The sequence below is a fragment of the Leptidea sinapis genome, chromosome 24 (genome assembly GCF_905404315.1).
Source record: "Leptidea sinapis chromosome 24, ilLepSina1.1, whole genome shotgun sequence".
NCBI classification, from domain to species: domain Eukaryota; kingdom Metazoa; phylum Arthropoda; class Insecta; order Lepidoptera; family Pieridae; genus Leptidea; species Leptidea sinapis.
Window position 1 is genome coordinate 4,733,661 of NC_066288.1, and position 22,423 is coordinate 4,756,083.

Here is a 22,423-nt window from a genome sequence, read left to right on the forward strand (position 1 = left end):
GCATTTTATTCTTGGTTTATTCCCAAGTTTAATGTTGTATCAAGTTTATTTGTAAGGCAGTTAAGTTTTAACAGGTACTGGCTAGGAGCCGATCTAATTCCTAGCCAACAGATATGTTTGAAGCGTTTAAGCAAAAAGCAATCATATATCGTGAACTATAATGTCAAATAATGTCAATCATATATCGTGAACATGACCTAACTCCACAACAGAAAACAATGAAATTTGAAAATAAATTTGACATTTGACTTACGGTATTTAAAATAATTTTTGATTAATTATTTATCCATGCAGTCCATACACAAAGGGGTGTAAATACTACGTAATAAGAGGCGGGATTGTCAAAGTAAAATCGGGGCTGTTTCAGTGCGAGTTTTACTATCATTATTCGGAATTCGGTACAGTAGACATCTACCGTTATTGCTTGACCAGATCGGAGGAAGCTATAGTGAATAACACAATGCTGAGACCACCTAACAGTTACCAATAAGTACCTTTTTATTGGTAAGCTTTGCTTTAGGACACTTGCGGCGTTTAACCTGGGGTCAACCATTGCATTTTTCCTTTACGGTTATCGTAAAGAATCCGGTCATCATCGCATGCCACAATTCGATCCAATATTCCTTAATTTCTGTATCGATTCAACAAGGCAACACAAGCCTATACACACCTTTCTTTCTGCAGATCAGTCAAATCATGAGGCACCTATTTTTCGAATTTATTTTATTCATTTGACGCAAATGAGTCAATATTGTTGGTAAGGTAACGTTAAAACATGCCGCAAATTCCCGCGCAGTTAGGCTCGGATTAGCTTCCACTATCTCTTTTTTTTAATTTATTGTTATTCACCTGTGTGCCCGGTTCGTTGTTCATATCCAAGTTTCCGTCACGAAAGCGTTCCAACCAAAATCGCACGGTGCGTTCATTAGCAGTCCCCTCTCCAAACGCAACATTAATATTACGAGCTGTTTCTGCCGCGTTAGTTACGCTTAAGAACTCTTATTCAAAAATCACTCGAATTTTCGAAGTATCCATCTTTCTTGTCTAAGCTGAATAAAAAAAAAACAATTTAAAGTCGATAACGAATGTTGCACATTGCTGAAAGAATTACATGGGTACCATGTGAAAAAAGGTCTCACTTAAAAATCTCAAACCATGAAGGTACTATGTCAATTCGAAGTACCTTTTACAATAAAACAGCAATTCATACTTTAACCCCTATTATTATTGTGAAATTGATTGTCTGTGTTGCCAATGAAGGTACCTATTCGGATTTTGTTCGTTCATTAAATACTGGCCAAACAACAATTAATTAAAAACTCAATACTTACCATTAATTAATATTCTAAGTTAATATTCTAAGCGTAAACCAGAAACTGACAAACTTACCGAACGAAACCAATTACGGTCTTTTATCCGCAGCTGGTTTTTTTAATAGATACCTAAGGCCTGTAAATGTAAGGCCCCTTGCCACATTTAATATATATTAAATTGAAGATTATAATACAAAATAATTGAATTATTTAACTTATAAACACTAAATTATTACCTGAAAAGTAAAAATGTTAGTTAGTAAGCGGGCACTTAAAGTAAAACTCACGGATATTTTAACGTTTAATTGTAAAATTAAATTACAATTACAGCAATTATTGTAATAATAATTATAAAAATGCAAAAGTCTGGTCTAAATATATTCATAATAATTCGTTTCTAAAGTTCTAATTACCTACTAAAATAAAATTCTACCTAATTGTACATTATCTTAAGGTATTACAATTATTTTCTTAATATTTCTTTATAATAAGTATTATTTAGATAGAGAAGATGTTTCAGCGAAGAAGATTAAAAACATTTAGGAGAAGGGAGGCTGGTAACTTCTTACTTTCATCACAGACAAAAAATGGGATAGAGATGATACGAAAGTAATGACTTCTCAAACATTTATTCCATTTCTAGAATCACCTCATTTCATTTCATCCTCATATGTTATATTATGAACCTAGCGCACATTCACGTTGGTTGAAGGAACTGCGAGCTCCGAGTGATTGATATTAGTTTTGCAAATACCATTTAATAGCCTGTCAATAATTATCAGTTGGAGTTTCGCGAGAAAACGAACTAATAAATAAATCTCCTGTTAGTTGTTGTTTGTCACAAAATGTCGAAGTAAAGCAAGCCTTTTTCTCTTTTGAAATAACTGAATATGTCAAAGTGCTTTTGTGCCTGTTTGATATTCGCCATTTTGGTGCTGTTGGCCATGTAGTGAGAGTCTACGGTACTAAAACCAATAATGACAGCGTCAGCTAAACAAACATCGATAGGAAAACTATTTACAAAAAAAATGTGCTCTTTATTACGTTGATTCCTGAAGTATAAATAACACGGAAAAAGAGTGAAATTATTTCAAAATGCAAAAATACCTCAGAGTATTGTACGTTCCTTCGCAGACATTTTTATTATACGTCAACATTAGTTCTCTGAACGCTCGCGAGTGGCGCTTCAAATGGGCACAAAAAATTTGCTGTCAAACATATGGAACAGCCTGTCCAGTGGTATTTAAACAGGTCAGTGCCTAATCATTAAAATTATTTGAATTTGTTACTTAGGTACGTTGAAATTTGTATGAAAACATTAGTTCGAGGTTTTGTAATGGAAGATTATCCACTTAGACAATAAATGTTTGTTACGTCATAGGTGTCATTTTAGATCGTAGCTATGAGATCGTATGAGCGTAGCTAAAGCCTCCAGAGTTAACTTCCGAGTGTAGCTCTCTTTAACTCACTTCCGGTGATCCGTACACGCACAGTCTTTCTCTTGCGTTCGTTAGCTTTCTTTAGTCACCGTCACGTACTTAGTTAATTTATATATCTATACTGTGACAGCCTTGAGCACATCGAAAAAAATAGCGACGAACTGTTAACCTCTATTTAAAGAAACGCAGGCCCACTAAAACAAAATTAGTAACATTTCGCATATTGTGTAAGATCAAAGACGTAGCTTGACATGCATACTAAAGCAATCCTGCCTGCTATCATGCGTTGCCTAACAGCAAGACGCTCTATCTAGACGTATAAATTATCTAAGCTTACACATTAAACAATAAACATACATTATAGTTACATACTTGATTGTAAAATATTTCTGTGGGTACGTCAAATAAAATTAAAAAATTACTTCATTAACTATTAAGGTAATTGAGAAAGATAAGGTAAAATAGTACCTTATGCTAATTAAAAATACAAAGTTCTCCGTTCAACCTGTCAATAGAGGCAGAGTTTCACTTCGCAAATCGTTTAAAAATGACAGACTTCTGACATATAGTCCCCGCGCGTTATGACGGGGATAGGCCGCCATCTTAGTGACGTCAGATATATGCAGATACTTTTTTTTTTTAAAAACTAATAAAAAGTATCTATCTACTGTTTGCAAATTAAGTACTGCTGACGTCACTCAAGATTCCATCTGTTGCAACGCGCGAAAGTTACTTAACTAGAAACTATTTCCTCCTTTTTGAAGTTGGTCAACAAACAACCGTTCGGCTTTTTGAAGTGAAAAGTTCATCATTTAGCATCGTTGTAATTTGAAAGTCGATGAAACAAAAAAGCGACTGTAAAAAGAGACAGAAAATATAAATTCATAAGATTTAACGTGGGAGAAAATGAGGTATTCAGCATTATACAAAGTTTTGGTACAAGGCGATCATAGTCGAAGAAGAGATTAGATTTAGAGGTATACACCTTAATATATTCAGACGTAGCGTCGTGCGCACAATCTATTACTACATAGACACAGGAGAACATAAACATGGTAGCGGTGGTAGTAATGTCTTACATAGCGGTTGAAATCATGTGTTATACTAGCAACATGTACCAGGACTTCATATGCAGTTTAGAGGTTCAAGCACAATGCACATGTTACAATTATTATACAAGTGCTGACCATCTCGAAGGCAAAATTTTTGAAGGTTTCACTTCTACCACCTGTAAATTGCATACATGTTTTTTTCACGTAAATTGGACATGGTTTAACTGGATTACAGTAGCGATTATCTACATAAAAATATTTATCTTAGCTTCAAGTACTGTGTTATATCCGAGGTTGCCGGTTGTCGTTCTACCCTCGTTCGGTATTCTGGCTTCAAACCTTCTAGGCCTCTACTGAAGGGCGATTCTGCGTTTGTTGATAAGTAAAAATCTCCATGAGCTCTGGAAGGGAACAATACATTATTACCAAAAAATAGAAGAATTTTGATGGAACGTTTTATGTGTTATCATTTCATATATATTATATCAAAAGTTGTTTCATAAAACAATAATGTTCCGTATCGGTGATCGTCTAATACGTGATAGAATCGGATGGTGGTTATAACTTTATGCTAACAGAACAAAATATAAAACTAACGGTAGGTACCTACACTATTCTAAGCTTAGATCTATTTTGTTCTTTATAATATTACTGTGGTTTTGTGGAAAGGTCACCACAACTGAGCCATTGTCAAGTTGAGGTAGGCTACCCATGATGATTTATGATTATTTTATAGCGATAGACATGACAGTACAATATTGTATAATTTTATTGAAAAGAGCGCAAAAAAAGAATGCTGGGAGAGTTTCTTGCGCCGCTTCTTCTCTCTCAGAGCGCCATTTGTTTCCGAAGGGGTAGTAGTATCTAGTATATTAGAAATAACATCAAAAATAATTCTAAAGGAATAAATTTTGAGAAAATAAATGCCTTTTATGCCTTTCATGCTTAGATCATTTATGCGTAATGTAACGCGATAAACTGACAGCTGTGAAAACGTCGTAAACAAGCGTTGAGGTTGTCAGTTTACTTCTATTTTGTGCAATGCACACTAACACAAAGTGACATACAAATCGCGAGTGTGTACGCACACTAAAGTTATAAACCTGGGCTGTTATCATCGTGTCTAAAAGCAAGAGGCTCGGTATAGACGTATAAATTATTATCTAAGCTTTCAAGTATCAGTAATCAAACAGCGTTGTTTTTCTGCCACAGGCAAACGCACTTTCTCAGTCTAAGATGGACGATAACGCATACAATTTAAAAGATTATTATAAAGGACAGCTCGGGCGTTAAAATTACTATTGAAACATGGAATTTTAGACGCCGATAACCTTCGATAGATTCAATAAGAAAAATATTTTATTTTTTTTGACATTCATAAGTGTCATTTTCGTAACCTACACTACATAAACTGATTTTGATTTGATTTGATTGATTTGATTTGATTTATAGTTCCATACAAGACTAGATAATAATGAGGCAAACAAAAAAAAATATTACTTTCATATGACTTTCATCACGTACTAACACATATAATTAGGGTAGTAATCTGTAGTTACCGTCATACCTTTGTATGGAAGAATGTCCGACTGGCGCACCCTTAAGCGTGCAAGTTGTGATAGGGCCGCCAAATCACATCAATCAATCGATTGATGAATATACCAGAATCCTCAAGTAAAATTAAAATTATTTATTCATGTAGGTCAAAAATGTGATACATGAATGTGTAACTTATACATTTTTCCACTTAATAGGCTAGGTGTGTTCCACAGCGGCACCTTTCTGCCATTAACCAGTAATGTGTAAGCATTATTGTGTTTCGGTGTGAAGAGCGCCGTAGCGTAGTTAGTGAAATTACTGGGATAATGAGACTTACCATCTTATGTCTCAAAGTGACGAGCGTAATTGTAATTATGGTCAGAATTTTAGGTTCAGTCAATAATCACGAGTAGAACTGTATTGTAATAGGCATAACACTTACAACCAGGAATAAAAAAAAAACGATATTTTAATCCTTAATGGGAAGAAGTTTAAAAAAAAATTTACAGCTTTTTCAATTTTAATACAATTTATGCAAAGTGATGCAACAACAGCAAAAAAAACTTTCTGCCACATACCACAAAGCTGTGAGATGAGCTTCTGTGCTGTGCGATGTTTATCGGGACGCCACGAAACCTTCAAAAACAGCACTTACACCTTCCCTAAAGGCCGGCAACGCCCCTTTTATTACGCCGGGCGGTGTTCCAAAAGAATGTGGACGAAGGTGATCACTTAACACCAGGTGACCCACTAGCTAATCATTAAAATACAAAAGCATCTATATAAGAGAGAGAGAGAGACAGGATGCATCCATTTACACACACTATTAATAAAGGTACTTATATGCGAACATTTTTAAGTATTTAAAGAAAATATAGGAAGGCATGTTGCTCGTGAGAGCACAAGGCAAGGATGAGTCATCGCTAGCGTCGGCCATATTTTAGGGAAGAAATATATCGTTATTTACTTATGGTAAATATCTAGCAAGGATAACTCCATCGTTGCCAACTTAAATGATCAAGGAATATAATTCTAAATCTGGATATATCGTTGTATTGCTTAGTTCAAATTTGCAGTCTTTCAGCGTTGCTTATGATTTTCTTTGAATTATTTCGACTTTTAATATTGATCTTCATTATTATAACACTACAAATAGGGGATAGAGGGGGCTTGTAACTAATTCTAGTAGGCTTCATAAGATACATAATAGCTTTAAGGGTAATGGTATACACTTTTATAATAAAGTCCCAGCCACTGTTCAGGCATCATCTATAAATAAATTAAGTATCTAGTATATTAGAAATGATATAAAAAAGAATTCTAAAGGAATCAATTTTGAGATACGGCTATAGACTTATGAACCAATAGACTAGTAGCTTTGTCTGAACCTTAGAAATTGTAAGAGTCGCTAGTACAAACGATTGTTTAATTGCGTATCTATCTGTACAGAATGTGTGCATGTTAATTTATTCACCTCACATTAAGGCTGTTATCCCAAGAAATCGTCAAAATAGCGCATAATTGAAACCATTTCTTGACGGTTTATACAAAGTTTTTATTTTTACAAAAAGTAATTATATATCCACAGAGTGTGAGAAGAAAATTCATTTCTTCGTTACATTTCTGTCTTTAAAAGACATTGCGAAAATCACCAAAGTACCCCTAACTTTTACAATTGAAGCCATCTTAATTATTCAATCTAGATAAAAATTATGTATGAAAAATTGTTAACTGTTTACCTATACTACTACTTTACTATATACTAGTTAACATTACATAATTTTGTTATGTCTAAAATGCTTCTAATTCTGAATTAAAACTGTGGCGATTTTGTACAGGAGCGGTAACCTAGCTCAGCTCGATTCCTTAAGGCCGTTGGCTCGGTACCGAGCTGTAAATCATATCACGTTTTGAGCTTTACAATTGTATGGAAATAGCGCAAACGTTTATGACGCTGTTTGAATTTTAATGCAAACATACCTTGTGTTGACCAAATCGCCCAAATATGTGCTGACATTGGTGTAATGGTCTGCTGCAAGCCATTGCTCATAAGATTCGGCGGCTGCTGTCGGAAATGCTGTTCCGTTTCTTAAAGATTCAACAAGTAACATCCAGGCTCGGTTGTGGCTGCAGAGATCTGTTACATGTTTAAAGTGGTTTAAAAATTCATGCTTTCTTCTTGCTGCACTTGAGGCCAGTACCGGAATTTGCATAGCAAGGCCCACGCGAATTGGGGGCCTCACATATTTAAACCCACACATTTGCCTGAGCGTAATGAGTAAAACTTACTAGGGTAGAAGAAGAAGTGTATATTGAATTTATTTGATGTCACAAAAATGAGAAACGTTACAACTTTTCCTAGTAAGACAATCCACTTCAGACACTCGATAATCGACTATTTCAATATAGATAGAGGGCTCTTTAAAAGAATTTGCTACGGGCCCCGCGTTTGCTTAAACCGGCATTAACTTGAGCTGATCTCTTTTTACTTACAGAGTAATAAGAAAGCCTGTATGAAGAGGTTGATGAAGGTGGAAGAACGCTCGGGAAATGTACCAAGACCATGGCAAATAGAGGTCTTAAATCTCCCTGCCCTCAGGGAGATAGGATGATTTGTGGAAAAAGTAAGTGTACCCACAAATGGCTTACGTATATCAGCGATATTCGATCTCTAATTTAAGATCAGGAGTCCAGATTTTATGTCAACTGTTGTAGTGGGCTGACATATAGTCATTCCACTGCAACTTTCATATAAAATCAAGCTATAAATAACAATACGTCATCCCATAGATGAATTGAAAAAAAAAAGATTCCGTAGATCGGTTATTGGTTAAACAGCTATTAAACTATCAGATCAGCTTGCCATATAGCAATGCGATTGATAAAGAAAAACGATTATACATCCAAGGTTCGGCCGTGGCATAGTATAGTGTCCGTCTGTGACGTAACGGTCTAGTAAGCTTTGTTTAGTCTTGAGCGATTTTTATAAAAGACAATTTTTTACTAGTGCCGTTACGATTACGGTCATGGTATGGCACGCAGCTGTGAGTGAGACCTTGCCCTTGAAAGTACCGGCTGCTCGATAAGTTATAAATCAATTCTAAATTTAAATAATCAGGATTATTTCTTTTTCGGGGTTTTGTCATGATTCTAGTCTTTAGTCTTCAGTTCCCGTTATGTTTCTGAAGGGATATATTTTCATACTAAGCTATTCGGTGTTATGAGTAAGCGATGGCACATTATAGTCTTGGTCCAACGAGTAGCTAAGGCAACATCTGACTGTAAGTTGGTGAATTTGGTTGAGGTGCTTGAAACTATGTACAGAAATATAACCGTGCTATTGAAATCTTATGCGATAAATTGCGAAATTTTTTCACGTCTTAAAAAACGGCTAGTACTTTTCAAGTTACCCTTTTGTAACACGCAAGTTCTGGCGCATACGACAGTGGCTTTTGGTGGCAAGTTGGTACGCATGGAGAATAGCCTCTTGATTCATAAGACAGAGGAGAAAGTCGTTCTTTTAGCACTCCTTTTTCCTCGAACTCAAGTTTATAAGATTATGGAAAGATCCAGCGATGAAGAAAACTATATGCCGTGCTGTTTTCTGAGGACCCCGATAAGCCGAGTGGGTCGTATGCCATTTCTTTTACCATGCATGAAATGAGTTCCTCTTAATTGACGCTGGTACTGACCTCTTAGTTGAAATGGTGCATGGTTTTAGGAGTAGTCTTATATATATACAATGACGTTCTATACATATGGACATATCATTCACAGTCTGATAATGGAACGGCAAAAGTGTGCTTAAAGACAAGCTAAGCACACTTTTCTCCTTAGTCGTGTGTCAACTGTGAGTCAATCAACAATAATACATTAACGACTCCAAAAGAAGATGGAATGACTTATCATTGGTAAGGTTATTTTATTTATATAAGATTGATATGCAAAGACCGTAAGTAATTTAATAAAGCGAATATTTTTTCATTAAATATGGTACAATTATTGACAAGTCCCCAGACAAGACCCGCTTGTCAAAATGGGACAGATGAAAGGACACAGTCAGAAATGAAAACAATAGAGTCCCTTTTTTTAACCGACTTCAAAAACTGAGGTGGGCCTTAATTCGTCGGTTTGTTCTTTATGTTAGTTACGTCAGAACTTTCGACTGGGTGAATCGTTTTTTATAATTTCTTAAAAAATTATTTAAATCCGCTTTTTGTGTGGTCTCTTTGCAATTTGATTCAGATCTGATAAAAATAATTGCGTATTTTTATACTTTTTAGTACATATTATATCTATTGTTTTGGAATAGTGTTTTTGTAGTCGGTTGATTTTATTTTTAGAATTTTTTTTAAAGGCCTAGTGAATAATGATTAGCATTAATGATTATTAATATTGTCTTTTGTGTAATGTAAACGGCTTACAAGAACGTGAACAATTACATACTGGTGCTATTTACACGTTATCACGGAAGTATCGTTACCTAGTGATAATTGATACTTATTTACATCGCAAATATCTAAAAGCTCATATTTTTCAGCTTTCCCGTACACGGGATAATGAAAGAGAATTGGCGCCAGATGGTAGCAAGAGAGAAATGTACAAACCAAATAAGTTAGCATATTTATATTTAATCACTAAATGATTTAAGTTTTTTGAATTTGACCACATTAAAAATTTGACAAAAGCTGTCATAAAAATATATGTTGATGTCCGCTTACACTACATATACTAAAAAGATACCCTGGAAAAGCCTGGAAAAGAAAATCCAAGTCTAAAAGACAAATTTTATTTAATTCATTTAAATAATCAGATTAACTAATAATTGTTTGTAAATAAAAATATTATATTTGATATCTATTTTCTCTCATTAAAGGTCACCTTAGCTTATAAAATCCAAATCCCTTTAGAACTTATAAAAATAATAAATATAAACACAAGCCAATAAATAAACATACAAACTTTCACCTTTTTATATAATTATATAAGTGTGATTTTTTATTTAAAAACCTCCGACTGAACAGATCTTGATCGGAAAAAAGGGACACTGACGAACGTAAAACTTATAGCTACCCCTTTTTCGTCTGGGTTTAAAAAAATACCTAACTCCTACTCCACTGATATCACTGTCCAAATCAGGTTCTAAATTCAATATACGCAGCTGAAACTGAAATAGTGTTTACATTGCTGCCTATTGACCAATGATATTTTAAACAACTGGAGTAAACGCAGAAATGTACAGACATAGCAGTCGAAGGTGATTATGGTGTCATTTGTGGCATGTGCCATATTCGACTTTGATTTTGTATGAGGTGCATTGTCTTTATGTATAGAACATCATTGTATATATATGATGTAACAAGAAGTTCTTATCCGCATATAAGAACTCATTGTTCAGAGAATGGAGTAAAGTACGAACGGTCGGCCTTCGGCTTATGTTTTATATTAAATAAAGTTATGATTACATAATATATAATTATATAAAAGATAGTAAAAGAATATACGTATTAAAATAAGAAGAATGTTTTATTGCACAACGATCCCGCGTGTGAGGGGGGACTCACGCGCTACAATATATATCAGGGGACCTACTCCTAAAATCGATATTCGATATATCGTGGCATTAGTCGTGTCGAATCCTACTCTTAGTTACATCGTATTCAATGTCGAAACGATGATTGAACGAACATTTTTCGATATTATCGGGCCTAACCCTACTCTTAGTTGAAAATGTCAGTGACGAATATTCGAATTCGACAAACAATCAAACATCACTTTTACGATAATCTCAACGACACCTTCTAGGCTGTCGTTGCTATCATCGTTTCAAGTTGTATAGATATATTTACCATACAATATACATACTTAATAAATAAAATTAAAATAATTATATGTGATTTACTATTCAACAGGATTTATTTACTACCAAGTAAATTAAGTCATTTTGCTGATCGTTTATACGAAGAAAGTAATGCAAATGGCCGCCTGAGAAATAGGAAGTCGACGAGAAGGGTTGAGTTACTATTTTTTCCATTTTATTATCCGTAAGTTTTGTATTATTTATTTAATTTTAAATGGTCATATTATATTCATTACATTATTTTTGAATATTTACATTTTGTGTAAATGATGCAAATTGGTGGTGCAGAGTCTGGCATGGTCCTAAGCGCCTAAGCTATGTTTTGACTTTTGACACTTAGCAGCCACATAGCACAGATTATACATAGTTTACGCATTGCGCATGCGCAGTAAAAAAATCAAAATATTAGTCCATATACTAACGATGTTGTTACGATAAACGATATGGAATACGAACATTTGTTAGAATAGGGTAGGTGAGATATATTCGGGGTATTATCGTATCGTTCCGAATATATCGTTGACGATTTTGCGAGTAGGCCCCCTGACCCTGTGTGTAAATGGTCGTCAAGTGCTAAAAGTATGTTTATTTAATGAATGGGGTGAAATTAATATATTTCAGAATAATCTTTAGAAGACAGATATTTCAACAATAAATACTAGGAAAACTCTAATTGTCTTTGCACTGAATACTTGAACACTCCTCCATAAAAGGTAATCCCTATTTGTTTCTCAACACTTTCGGAATACGTACTTGGTTGTGAATGCAGTAACAATGATACTGCCAATACATATATTGCCAGTATAGTTGTCAAATGGAAGGCAAAGCCAAATTTCCATCAATAGATTGGATACGAGTCACCTGTTGTTAAGTGATCACCGTCGCCCACAATCTCTTGCAACACCGGAGGAATCACAGGAGCGTTGCTGGCCTTTAAGGAAGGTGTACGCGCTTTTTTTTGAAGGTACCCATGTCGTATCGTCCCGGAAACACCGCACAAGGAAGTTCATTCCACAGCTTTGTAGTAAGAAAGCTCCTTGAAAACCGCACTGTGGAGGACCACCACACATCCAGATGGTGGGGATGATATCCTAACTTGTGCAGTAATACTGCGAAAATCTGCGAACGGATAGCAATAATGCTTATACCATAAGAAGCAGCATGTTTCGAAAAATATTTAATTGTATTATGCTTAGATCAATAGATGCATAGACAGTTGTGATAACGGCGAAAAAATAGACTTCAGAACTAACCTCTATTTTGAGCAATTCACGCAAACTAACACAAAGTGTCAAACAAATCGCGAGTGTGTCACGTAGCTTGTCACGCACACTAAACTAATAATCCTGGCCTGCTTTTGTCGGTTGTCTAACAGCAAGAGACTCTATCTAGACGTGTAAATTATCTAAGATATTATGTTTGTTGGCGATTACTTCGCAAAACAAATTATTCGGTCAATGATATTTCATTACAATCATTACAATTCTATATCATATATTATTATTTATCATTATTGTCATTAATTATCAATGAGTGCGCATTTACTTCATTTATATGGCAAAACAATGTTTATCGGGTTAGCACTTGTGTTTTAATATAGCAATAAAATTTTCATTGATTGCGCTATTTTGCATGAAAAAGATTTTTATCTATTTGTAACTAACTTACAAACAATAATGACATAAAAATATATAAATTTTAAAATAATTGTTTTTCTAATTATTATTTAATTTATTATAATTAAATTATTCCACAATTTCAACTATCAATATTTAAAATTTATACTCTCGTTATTTTCATCATATTTAAAAACTTAAACAAAAGCTTACTAAAGTAACTAAAATAAAAGGCGAAAAAATTTAATAAATTTTCAGAATGCTGTCAAATGTCAAATCCCATCCCAAAAAGGCCCAACGTGCCATAAACAGTTAAAATCCAAAGAGGATGTAAATACTTTATACTAGAGGCGGGATTGCCTAAGTAAAAATTGAAATTTAGTTTAGTATGCGTGCAGAGAGATTTGACATAGAAATAGTAATTACAATATGGCGACGAAGTATTATCCGGCTAAGTTTGAAAAGCGACCACTTACTTAAAACGTAGTAGATTTCGGCTATCTCCGTTTTTTAGAAGATTACTAGCTGGCCCAGCAAACGTTGTATTGTCATATAAAGTAATAAAATAATTCAATAATTCAATAATTAATATTTGACGACCGATTCTCAGACCTACCAAATATATCGTACATAAAATTTATGGTACTATAATAATCATTATATTGGATTGCCATATTGCAACTCTATTGCGTGTCTGTGGATGGATTAGAATAATATTAAAATCGCGATACAAAAGTAAGTTTTGATCGTAGATGGGTGAAAATTTGAAATTGTATGTATTTTATTAATGCTGACTCATAATCAAACAAATTTAAAAAAAATGTAAAAAAAACAAAATCGTGTGGACCACCCTTAACATTTAGGGGGATGAAAAATAGATGTTGTCCGATTCTCAGACCTACCCAATGTGCACTCAAAATTTCATGAGAATCGGTCAAGCCGTTTCGGAGGACTTCGGTCCCGCACACCGTGACACGAGAATTTTATATATTAGATAGTCGTTATCTGTCAATGATGCAGTCATTGACAGATGACCGACGTTTCATACAATCGAGTGAATCGCTTGTTTATTTGAGAGTTTCGCTGGCTGGTTTTATTCCCATCCCAAAATGGCTCAATGTGCTATAAATAGTTAAAATCATTTATAAATTGCATGAGATAACTTCGAACATACCCTCCATACTAAACATTTCATGCTTTCCACCTGGGCATCCTGGTTGCATGCCGTCTGATGGCGAGTAATTTGGCCAAATATCCACCGTTCCTGTAGACTGCGTCGTTCCGTAGTTCCCGGGATTTGAATGAATAATATCTACGAACTTCGCACAAGTTTTGTCGAGTCCCGTCTGAATAGCGAAGAATCCTTCGAACATCGATCTTGCTGGATCTAATCCTGTTATTCTGTGAATTTGATAATTCTCGAATAAAATATAAATTAATTAAACTTAATGCCACGTTGTCATTGGTTTTGTTAACCTTCAACTATACCTACCTACTCACACAACCCAACCCAACGTTACCTACTCTATTTACTGGTCATTGAAACGACAGTATTTATCTAAATTATTGTAATTAACACGTCTTAAGATAAGTGTTTGAAGATTGACTATTTTATTGTAAGTCGAAGAAGACTTTAAATCAGTCAGTGTTGGGTAAAACCCAATTTTCATTAGCTACCTTCAAGAAGGCGGCCGGCGCGATTACAGCCATAAGTGCTTCGACAGTTAAATATAATAAGAAGTATGTAATAATAAATGAAAATACCAGTAGGAGGCTCCTTTACACAGGATGCCGGCTAGATTATGGGTACCACAATGGCGCATATTTCTGCCGTGGAGCGGTAATGTGTAAGCATTACTTTGTTTCGGTCTGAAGGGCGCCGTAGCTAGTGCAATTACTGGGCAAATGAGAGTTAACATCTTATGTTAAAGGTGACGATCGCAGTTGTAGTGCCGCTCAGAATTTTTGGGGTTTTTCAAGGATCTTAGAGCGGCACTGCATTGTAATGGACAGGGCGTATCAATTACCATCAGCTGAACGTCCTGCTCGTCTCATTCCTTATTTTCATACAAAAAATACTTTTGGGGTAGGTTAACTTATGAAAACAAATTCCTACTGTACGATGTCAACGAGTTGGTCTATAGTAACCACTAGTGTTTGGTCTTCTGAACATACCTTGGTATAACTTGTCCATGCTCTCGAATCCATCTTCCCGTGTACCCTAATAGGTGTGCTCCAAGCGAATGTCCGATCAGATGGAACTGTCTCAAAGAGAAGCCTGCTTTGTGCATATTTAATAGGGCACTTCCCAATTGCTGACCAACCTGAAATCATTTATATTCTATGTTATAAGCTTAAGGAGCGGACTGACTAGGATTGTAAACGCTACAACCAATCCTATAATATTTGTGTTGATCATGTGGCTAAACTGCAAATGGGAATTTATTTTACTGACTTTCTTTTGTTTATTCAAAATTTACATATTAAATTGAATAATTGTTTTGGTTTACGTTTTAGAGAAGTACTAATTCTATTAAATTATAAAAAAAAAGAATGTCCACAGGAAGCAACTTCCAAATTTCTTATTGGATATTTCAAATTCTATATAAATATTCTATTCGGTTCAAAATTTTCTTTAAGTCCTTCTTTGTGCACTGTATTTTTTGCGTCGGAATACTTTCATTGTGTTATGTTATAATCGACTCTCTAAGAAACCAATTTTTGTGGATATTGAGGTATGACCGCGCCTTAAGCATTATTAAGTTAGGCCTGCTCTACATACAACGAACAACAGTAAACAAAAGCTCAGTAAGGGTCCCATTCTCTTTCACTCTTTCATTCCATATCTTTCTTTTTCAATGTCCAGTAAACTTTATTCAATAAGGCTTCAACTAAGCGCTTTTGGATTGTCACTCTATACATTTCTTTAAAATGACTGATTTCCATTATGTTCGGAAAAAGTAGAGCTCGTGAGAAAAACATACAAAAAACTCAAGGGCCACTCTTTTCAATCAAATAGAGTATTTAAGAATGGCTGTAATAATATACATAACAAATTAGTTTGTAAGGTGCATCGAATATGTGAATCAGGTTAAATAATATCAAATTTTTCAGTTGTTTGTTAATATGTAGACCCAGCCTTAAATAGTTTTAAATCACGGTAGTCTTAGTTGTAGTATTAGATTACGGTTACGTTTCCTAGTTTTTTTATGCTCACGAAAGCCATAGTTGGTACCTAGGTTGTATACAAAGGTTCCATTCTGTAATACTGATGTTTAGATTATTTTAAAAGTTATGTTCTGAATGCAATCAACAATTTTTTTTTTATGAAAATATTGGTCGAGACGAGCAGGACGGTCAGCTGATGGGCATAATATGTATAAATTACAATGCAATGCCGCTCAGAATTCTTTTATAAATTCTTCTTTTGTAAATTGAAAAATGACAATCACACTCGATATATTTTTAATACACTGAACATAAAATTGGGCAAATCCCAATTTTGAGATAATTCGTTGGTTCTGTGTTGAGTTTTTCTTGAGAATTTTACTATATTTTATTTTATCTGAGTATGCTATTATTGTGGTCGTGAGAGATAGGTAACTAAGCTTTAAATATTTAACGAGTCTCCTACACGACACGCTAAGCAATGATAGACATATTATATATGAGTAATTTAGCAGGTACCAAGTCACTTTAATTACCGATGTACTTTAAACTGTTCATAGGCTAAACAGATGATAGCTTGCTAAGACAGCCTGATGCAAAAGTCAAGTTCACGTTCAGCAAAGTAAAGTCTGAGTTCGCTCTATAGATCTTAGCCTTCTAAGTATTCCAGTGTATTGCGGCTTGAGACAAAGTCGAATACAAATTGCACCCACGTAAGAATTGAACACGAAATTTCTCCCTTTAGTGAATAAATGTACTGCTATATTTTGTATTGTGTAGTGCGTGTGGTATCGCACCAGAATAGCAAAACCAAACCAAACAAAAAATAATATAAATACAATACCAAACCCCGTCAGAAAGTATTTACAAAGAAACGAAACTATTGAACATTACTCAACTTTACAACTACTATACATGCATACTTATATATAGGATAACTCATAGACTCATTCTCTCAAATAAAACATTCACAACAGAGAACAATATCAACTAATATGTATTACCTAGTATTAGAACCAACTATGGTGAAAATAATATACTATATATAGCTATACAATAAGCTTCCGAAAACTGTTAGAGAAGCGACTTCGCTCAACATCTTTAAAAAAAGGCTGCTTTATCATATACAAACCACTCAATAAAACATCATATTAATATAAGAACAATAAACCATATCTTGTAACTACGACCACCGCCTTAAAACCAGAAAGCACCAATGGGCAAATTCGCCTCTCATTCACTGATTTTATGTTCTCATGTAAGTGACGACTGTCTTAATAAAGTTCTTTAAACCGAATAGCACCACCCGATCTCCTCCCGTGGTTGTCGAAAAAGGTGACTAACGGATACCTACAAATAACAGAGGATAGGCAGCAGCATCCTTCCGAAAAAGCATCAATCTACTGCGATCGCCAACCCGCCTGCCAAGCTTGGCGATTATAGCAACCTCCAACCCCCTAAACGAAAAATCAGAGACACTGTAAGGCCTCGGCCCCTAGTCGTGGCCACGGTAGCAGCCATATAAGCGACGGGCCAGGGAGGGCTAAGAATCCCGGTTTACGCTACCGTTGGCCCCCCACAAGATGGACCGATGACGGATGATCTGATCAAGATGAGGGTTCATCCAACCTATTCCGGTGATCTTACCTTGTGTGCTACCCAGCGCAGGAGATCGATGGAGATCTATGGGAGCAGTGCGCGTCTTCCGGCAGATATGATGATGTATTTTATCTTCTTCGAGAATCTAATGTATCTGTATATCTATCTTTTTTTTTTAATGGAATAGGAGGACAAAATAGCGTACGGGTCACCTGGTGTTAAGTGATCACCGCCGCCCACATTCTCTTACAACACCAGAGGAATCACAAGAGCGTTGCCGGCCTTTAAGGAAGGTGTACGCTCTTTTTTTGAAGGTACCCAACCCATGTCGTATCGTCTCGGAAACACCACACAAGGAAGCTCCTTGAAAACCGCACTGTGGAGGACCGCCACACATCCAGATGGTGGGGATGATATCCTAATTTGTGGCGTGTCGTGCGAAGGTGGAATTCGGCGGCAGGAATCAGGTTAAACAGCTCTTCAGAACACTCCCCGCGTGATAAATGATACTATCTAAAATGATATTTAAATATTACCCGTTTACTGTTCGGCAAAGCGTACATGACGTATCCCAGCGGTATGCCCAAGACTCCACTCCGAGCTTCATTCTCCCAATCCAATAAAAGAACGTTCCGTTTATTTGTGGCTATGTAAGCGTTGAGAACGGCCGTGGTAGCCGGTCCATCCGTTCTTCCTCTGTACCCAAACGTGTAGACAACTGTAGGTAGGTCGCGATTGAAGCAACTCGAGTTTGATAAAGGGATTGGCTCTTCTAACTTGGCGACGACGTAGTTGTCAATCGAGCTAGAAAGTTGATATCATTGGTTTAAAGTTATAATTTTAGGGTCACCTTGAAAATTACAAAATATGGATTCGTTCGTGATCCAAAATTCTACGTATCTATATTGCGAAAGAAATGCAAGGTTGTAGTTATTTTTGCTAAGTTTTATGGACAATGTAGTGTAGGATATATTTCGCTATATTACTTGTGGAGGCTCATAAATAGCCTTTACTCGATAACATTTATATACTTAGAATATACAAGCGTATAGACTACACTACATATTGATATTACGTGACTAATTTTGATTTGTCAATATGTGCGTTAGTTAATGGTTAGCTTTTTTTTTAATGAAAATAAGGGACGAGACCAGCAGGACATTCAGCTGATGGTAATTGATACGCCCTGTCCATTACAATGCATTGCCGCTCGATTATTGAAAAACCCAAAAAATCTGAGCTGCACTACAATTGCGCTCGTCACCTTTAGACATAAGATGTTAAGTCTCATTTGCCCAGTAATTTCACCAGCTACGGCGCCCTTCTGACCGAAACAAAATAATGTTAACACATTACTGCTTCACTGTAGAAATATGCGGCGTTGTGGTACCCATAATCAAGCCAGCTTCCTGTGCAAAGGAGCCTCCCAATGGTTTAAAGTTCATAATACGAGATATTTCTACACGTGGCTGACTACACAACACAACGACAAAGTCGGTTATAGTAACAATAGATTCAACATAAAAGGCCGGTAACGCTCCTGTGTTCCTTTTAATGTGGGCGGCGGTGATCACTTAATATAGGATCAGTAAGCTCGATAGTTCCCCTTTTCCATATAAAAAATCGAAATCCGAAAGCCTATTGGTACGTGGCTGGCGAGGATCGAAGCGAGGGTATCATGGTAAGAATTCATGGTTCTTCCTATTGCGCCATTGACTTTTTTTTTAAGTTCTATCAATATTTTCATAATTGAAGACATTAAACATATTATATCTCACAAACGTAATAGATCTATTGAATATTAATTTAAGTTAAATACATTCCATATTAAACACTTTCAACACTAACTGCTCGTGGTTTTAGTATGATATATCTATTAAGCCGCAGCCGAAATGAATTAACTTTATGCAATAAAATGTGGATTTCGAGATATATGTTGTTTCCTAACTGATATTTGGTAACTGGATTACACACACACACATTCCGTAAAGATAAATCGTAAAACAACGTTACTTCATTGTTATGTCAATGCCTTTATAATATTAAATCTGTGGTGAAAAGGTTCAGTCTACAACTCTGAAGTGCAGTTATGTTTATATATATATAGAAGGTTCCCGCCCGCTTCGCTGGGTGAATTTTAAAAGGAAATAAATTAATGAAGGAACGTTGGAATTCGAAAAATAAGTAACCATATACCATCTAGGATAAATTTCGCATCGAATGGTGGTAGTTATATGTCGATACGATCAGTGGTTTAGGCGTGATTGAGCCTCAAACAAATACCATTTTCATTATATATGTATAAAGAAATCCAGTGTCCTAATGTGTTTCCAATGAACTCCTAGCTAATGAACGAATTTTAATGGGGTATACTTCATGGAGTGCAGTTTAGTCCAACTTGAGACAATGGATTGTTTTATATTCGATTTGGGACCCATAATTATTTTCATTTCCAATATTTGTTTTGTATGGACATATTTTCTATGAGAGAATTTATTGACGCAGTGTTTGACAGTTCTGCTGTGAAACAATTTCGTTGAGCATAATATTTTACGAAATAATTCTGGATGTTATGAAATGTTATTGACCAATTCATAAAGAAAAGTATTTTATTTATTATGTACAGAAGAACGTCTGTCATGTCAGCTAGTTATATTATATAGTAAGGGGCATACAAAAAAGTCTCCTACTTTTGAAGAAGGAAAAAGAGTTTCTCCGATAGTTCCTCGTGATTCTTTGAAGTAGATTGCAGGCAAAGAAGATATAAATTGCGATTTTTTTTTAATCTGCCAGAGTTTTATTTTTGTTATGAAATGATTAATATTTAATTTTGACAAATTAAAGATGAAAGTGCAAGATTATTATAAAATAAATGTGGATTTGGATTTTTAAATGTAAAATGATATTTTCTGTTTACTGTTATATTATGTATATAAATAAGTTTAAAATTAGCTTTTATAATGATGTATTTTTGTGTATTTGTATCGTAAAATTTTTATTCCAAAATATTTATATTTCCCAGTGGTGATATGCTTTACCTGGAAATTTTATACGTCGTATTACATAGTGTACAGTAGAGCTATGTCATGGGCAAGATTTTTATTTAATATAGTATTATTTAACATTATTTTCAGAAATAAATAACAAAACAATAAAAAAAAGATTGACGACCCCAGATACAACAAAAAGATTTTTTTTGGTTACGGAAAAAAATGATTTTCAATAATTATTTATGTTAGCTGATTTAATTAAGAAGACTTACCCCTTATAGCATCGTAACCAGGCAAGTTCACTTATTTGTATAATTCCTGAAAAAGTTTTTAAAAGACACTATAATTGTTGAATAAAATAAAATATTTCTTGTACAATGGTATGCAATCTGAAAGTATTTTGGACAAACTGACCGAAAAAATATATGATTTTGTATAAGCCATTCCGTGACATTGCTTGATGCAGTGAGGTAACAGCGCGGACTGAAATGATAATACAATCAGAATTTTATTTCGATAGTGAGGCTTGCTTGTGACTACGGCGTTACATTGAGAACAACGACGTGAGATGTATTATAAGATGCATAACTTAAAAAAGTTACTTTTGATGTGTAAAATTTCTTTGTGCAATGAACTCGCGTTATTGTATACATTTATTTTGTTCGCTTAAATGTCACAGCTTGTGGCGGCGACATGAGACGGGTCGTTCTCTTAAATATGATTGAGGGAGACGATGGCTGGCTCATGCGTCATGCTCGTGAACAGGCGCTGCCTGGGGCGGCATTATGATCCTGTTGCCATGGGCTCGGCTTTAGATTCTTAAAAGTTATTATGTTGACTATTTAACGTTTGAATATGTTTGTTGAATTACTTTACATATTATATTGTCATTGAAATGATTTGTAAAACGATAAAAATGTAAATCGTGATATAAAAGAGTGGCAATGAGTTTCTTGCTACTTCTTCTCATTAGCTCAACCCTTGACGAAGTAGCAATAGATTCAATCTTTTTTTTTTGACATTCATTAGTGTCATTTCCGTGACCTACATGAATAAAGTGATTTTAATTTGATTTGATTTGTAACGCCAAAGAAATTAGAGTATATGTCCTTACGAATAAACTTGATATAAAGTAAGAAACCAAGAAAATGCAAAATGTTTACAAATAGATATTTTGCTTTCGATTAGTTTATTCGGACGTATAACGTTTCCCGCGTTTATTTGCAAGGCTGTTTGACGTTCGGAAAACTTCAGAAATATCATTTTATTGACAGTGTTGTCAACATTTTGCATATTATTGGTTTATTTTCGGATATAACTTTATACCAACTTTGTTTGTAAGGCCTTAGATATGTATATACGACGTATTCATAATGTATAAGTATATAAGTAATATTATAAAATCCTTATAAAGTTTAAACTGTAAATTGACTAGATTACTTGCTGTATATTCTATAAAAGGCATAAAAGCCATTTATTTTCTCAAAATTGATTCCTTTAGAATACACTTCACACTACCACCGCTTCGGAAACAAATGGCGCTCTGAGAGAGGAGAAAGGGCATAAGAAACTCTTCGGGCATTCTTTTTGTGCTCTTCTTAATAAAATATATGATATTGTACTGTTATTGTTACCGCTATAAAATAATCATAACCTAGTCCCAGTCTTTCCGATCGCTTAGATATTCGCTGTGGTGTAGTAGGACTTACGATGGAGCCATTTTTTAATAAAACATTTAAATTTATAGAAGATAATGCCTGAACAGTTATTGGTACTTTATTATAAAAATATAAACCTACATTTACCCATAAAGCTAAATTATGTATCTTATGAAGCCTACTAGAATT

At 34.8% G+C, this 22,423-nt stretch overlaps 1 protein-coding gene and 1 long non-coding RNA gene across 3 annotated transcripts; one reads left to right on the forward strand and one right to left on the reverse strand.

Moving 5' to 3' along the window:
* Positions 1–1,601: 1,601 nt before the first annotated feature.
* Positions 1,602–21,092, reverse strand: LOC126971647 (lipase member I-like). 2 transcript variants are annotated; one of them, XM_050818016.1, is made up of 7 exons: positions 20,991–21,081; positions 20,849–20,894; positions 18,123–18,390; positions 14,995–15,143; positions 13,994–14,220; positions 7,324–7,480; positions 1,602–4,205 (listed from the first exon to the last, which is right to left on the reverse strand). In XM_050818016.1, exons 1-7 carry the CDS (start codon positions 21,028–21,030, stop codon positions 4,064–4,066), a joined length of 1,029 nt encoding a protein of 342 aa, XP_050673973.1. In that variant the 5' UTR covers positions 21,031–21,081; the 3' UTR covers positions 1,602–4,063. The 2 variants fall into 2 exon arrangements, with proteins under 2 accessions (XP_050673973.1, XP_050673974.1); XM_050818017.1 differs by lacking the exon at positions 7,324–7,480 and having other exon boundaries at positions 20,991–21,092.
* On the forward strand, positions 7,793–9,963 carry LOC126971726 (uncharacterized). Its single transcript, XR_007730979.1, has 3 exons — positions 7,793–7,967; positions 9,121–9,254; positions 9,884–9,963. It is a non-coding gene; the product is annotated as an uncharacterized LOC126971726 (long non-coding RNA).
* Positions 21,093–22,423: the final 1,331 nt, after the last annotated feature.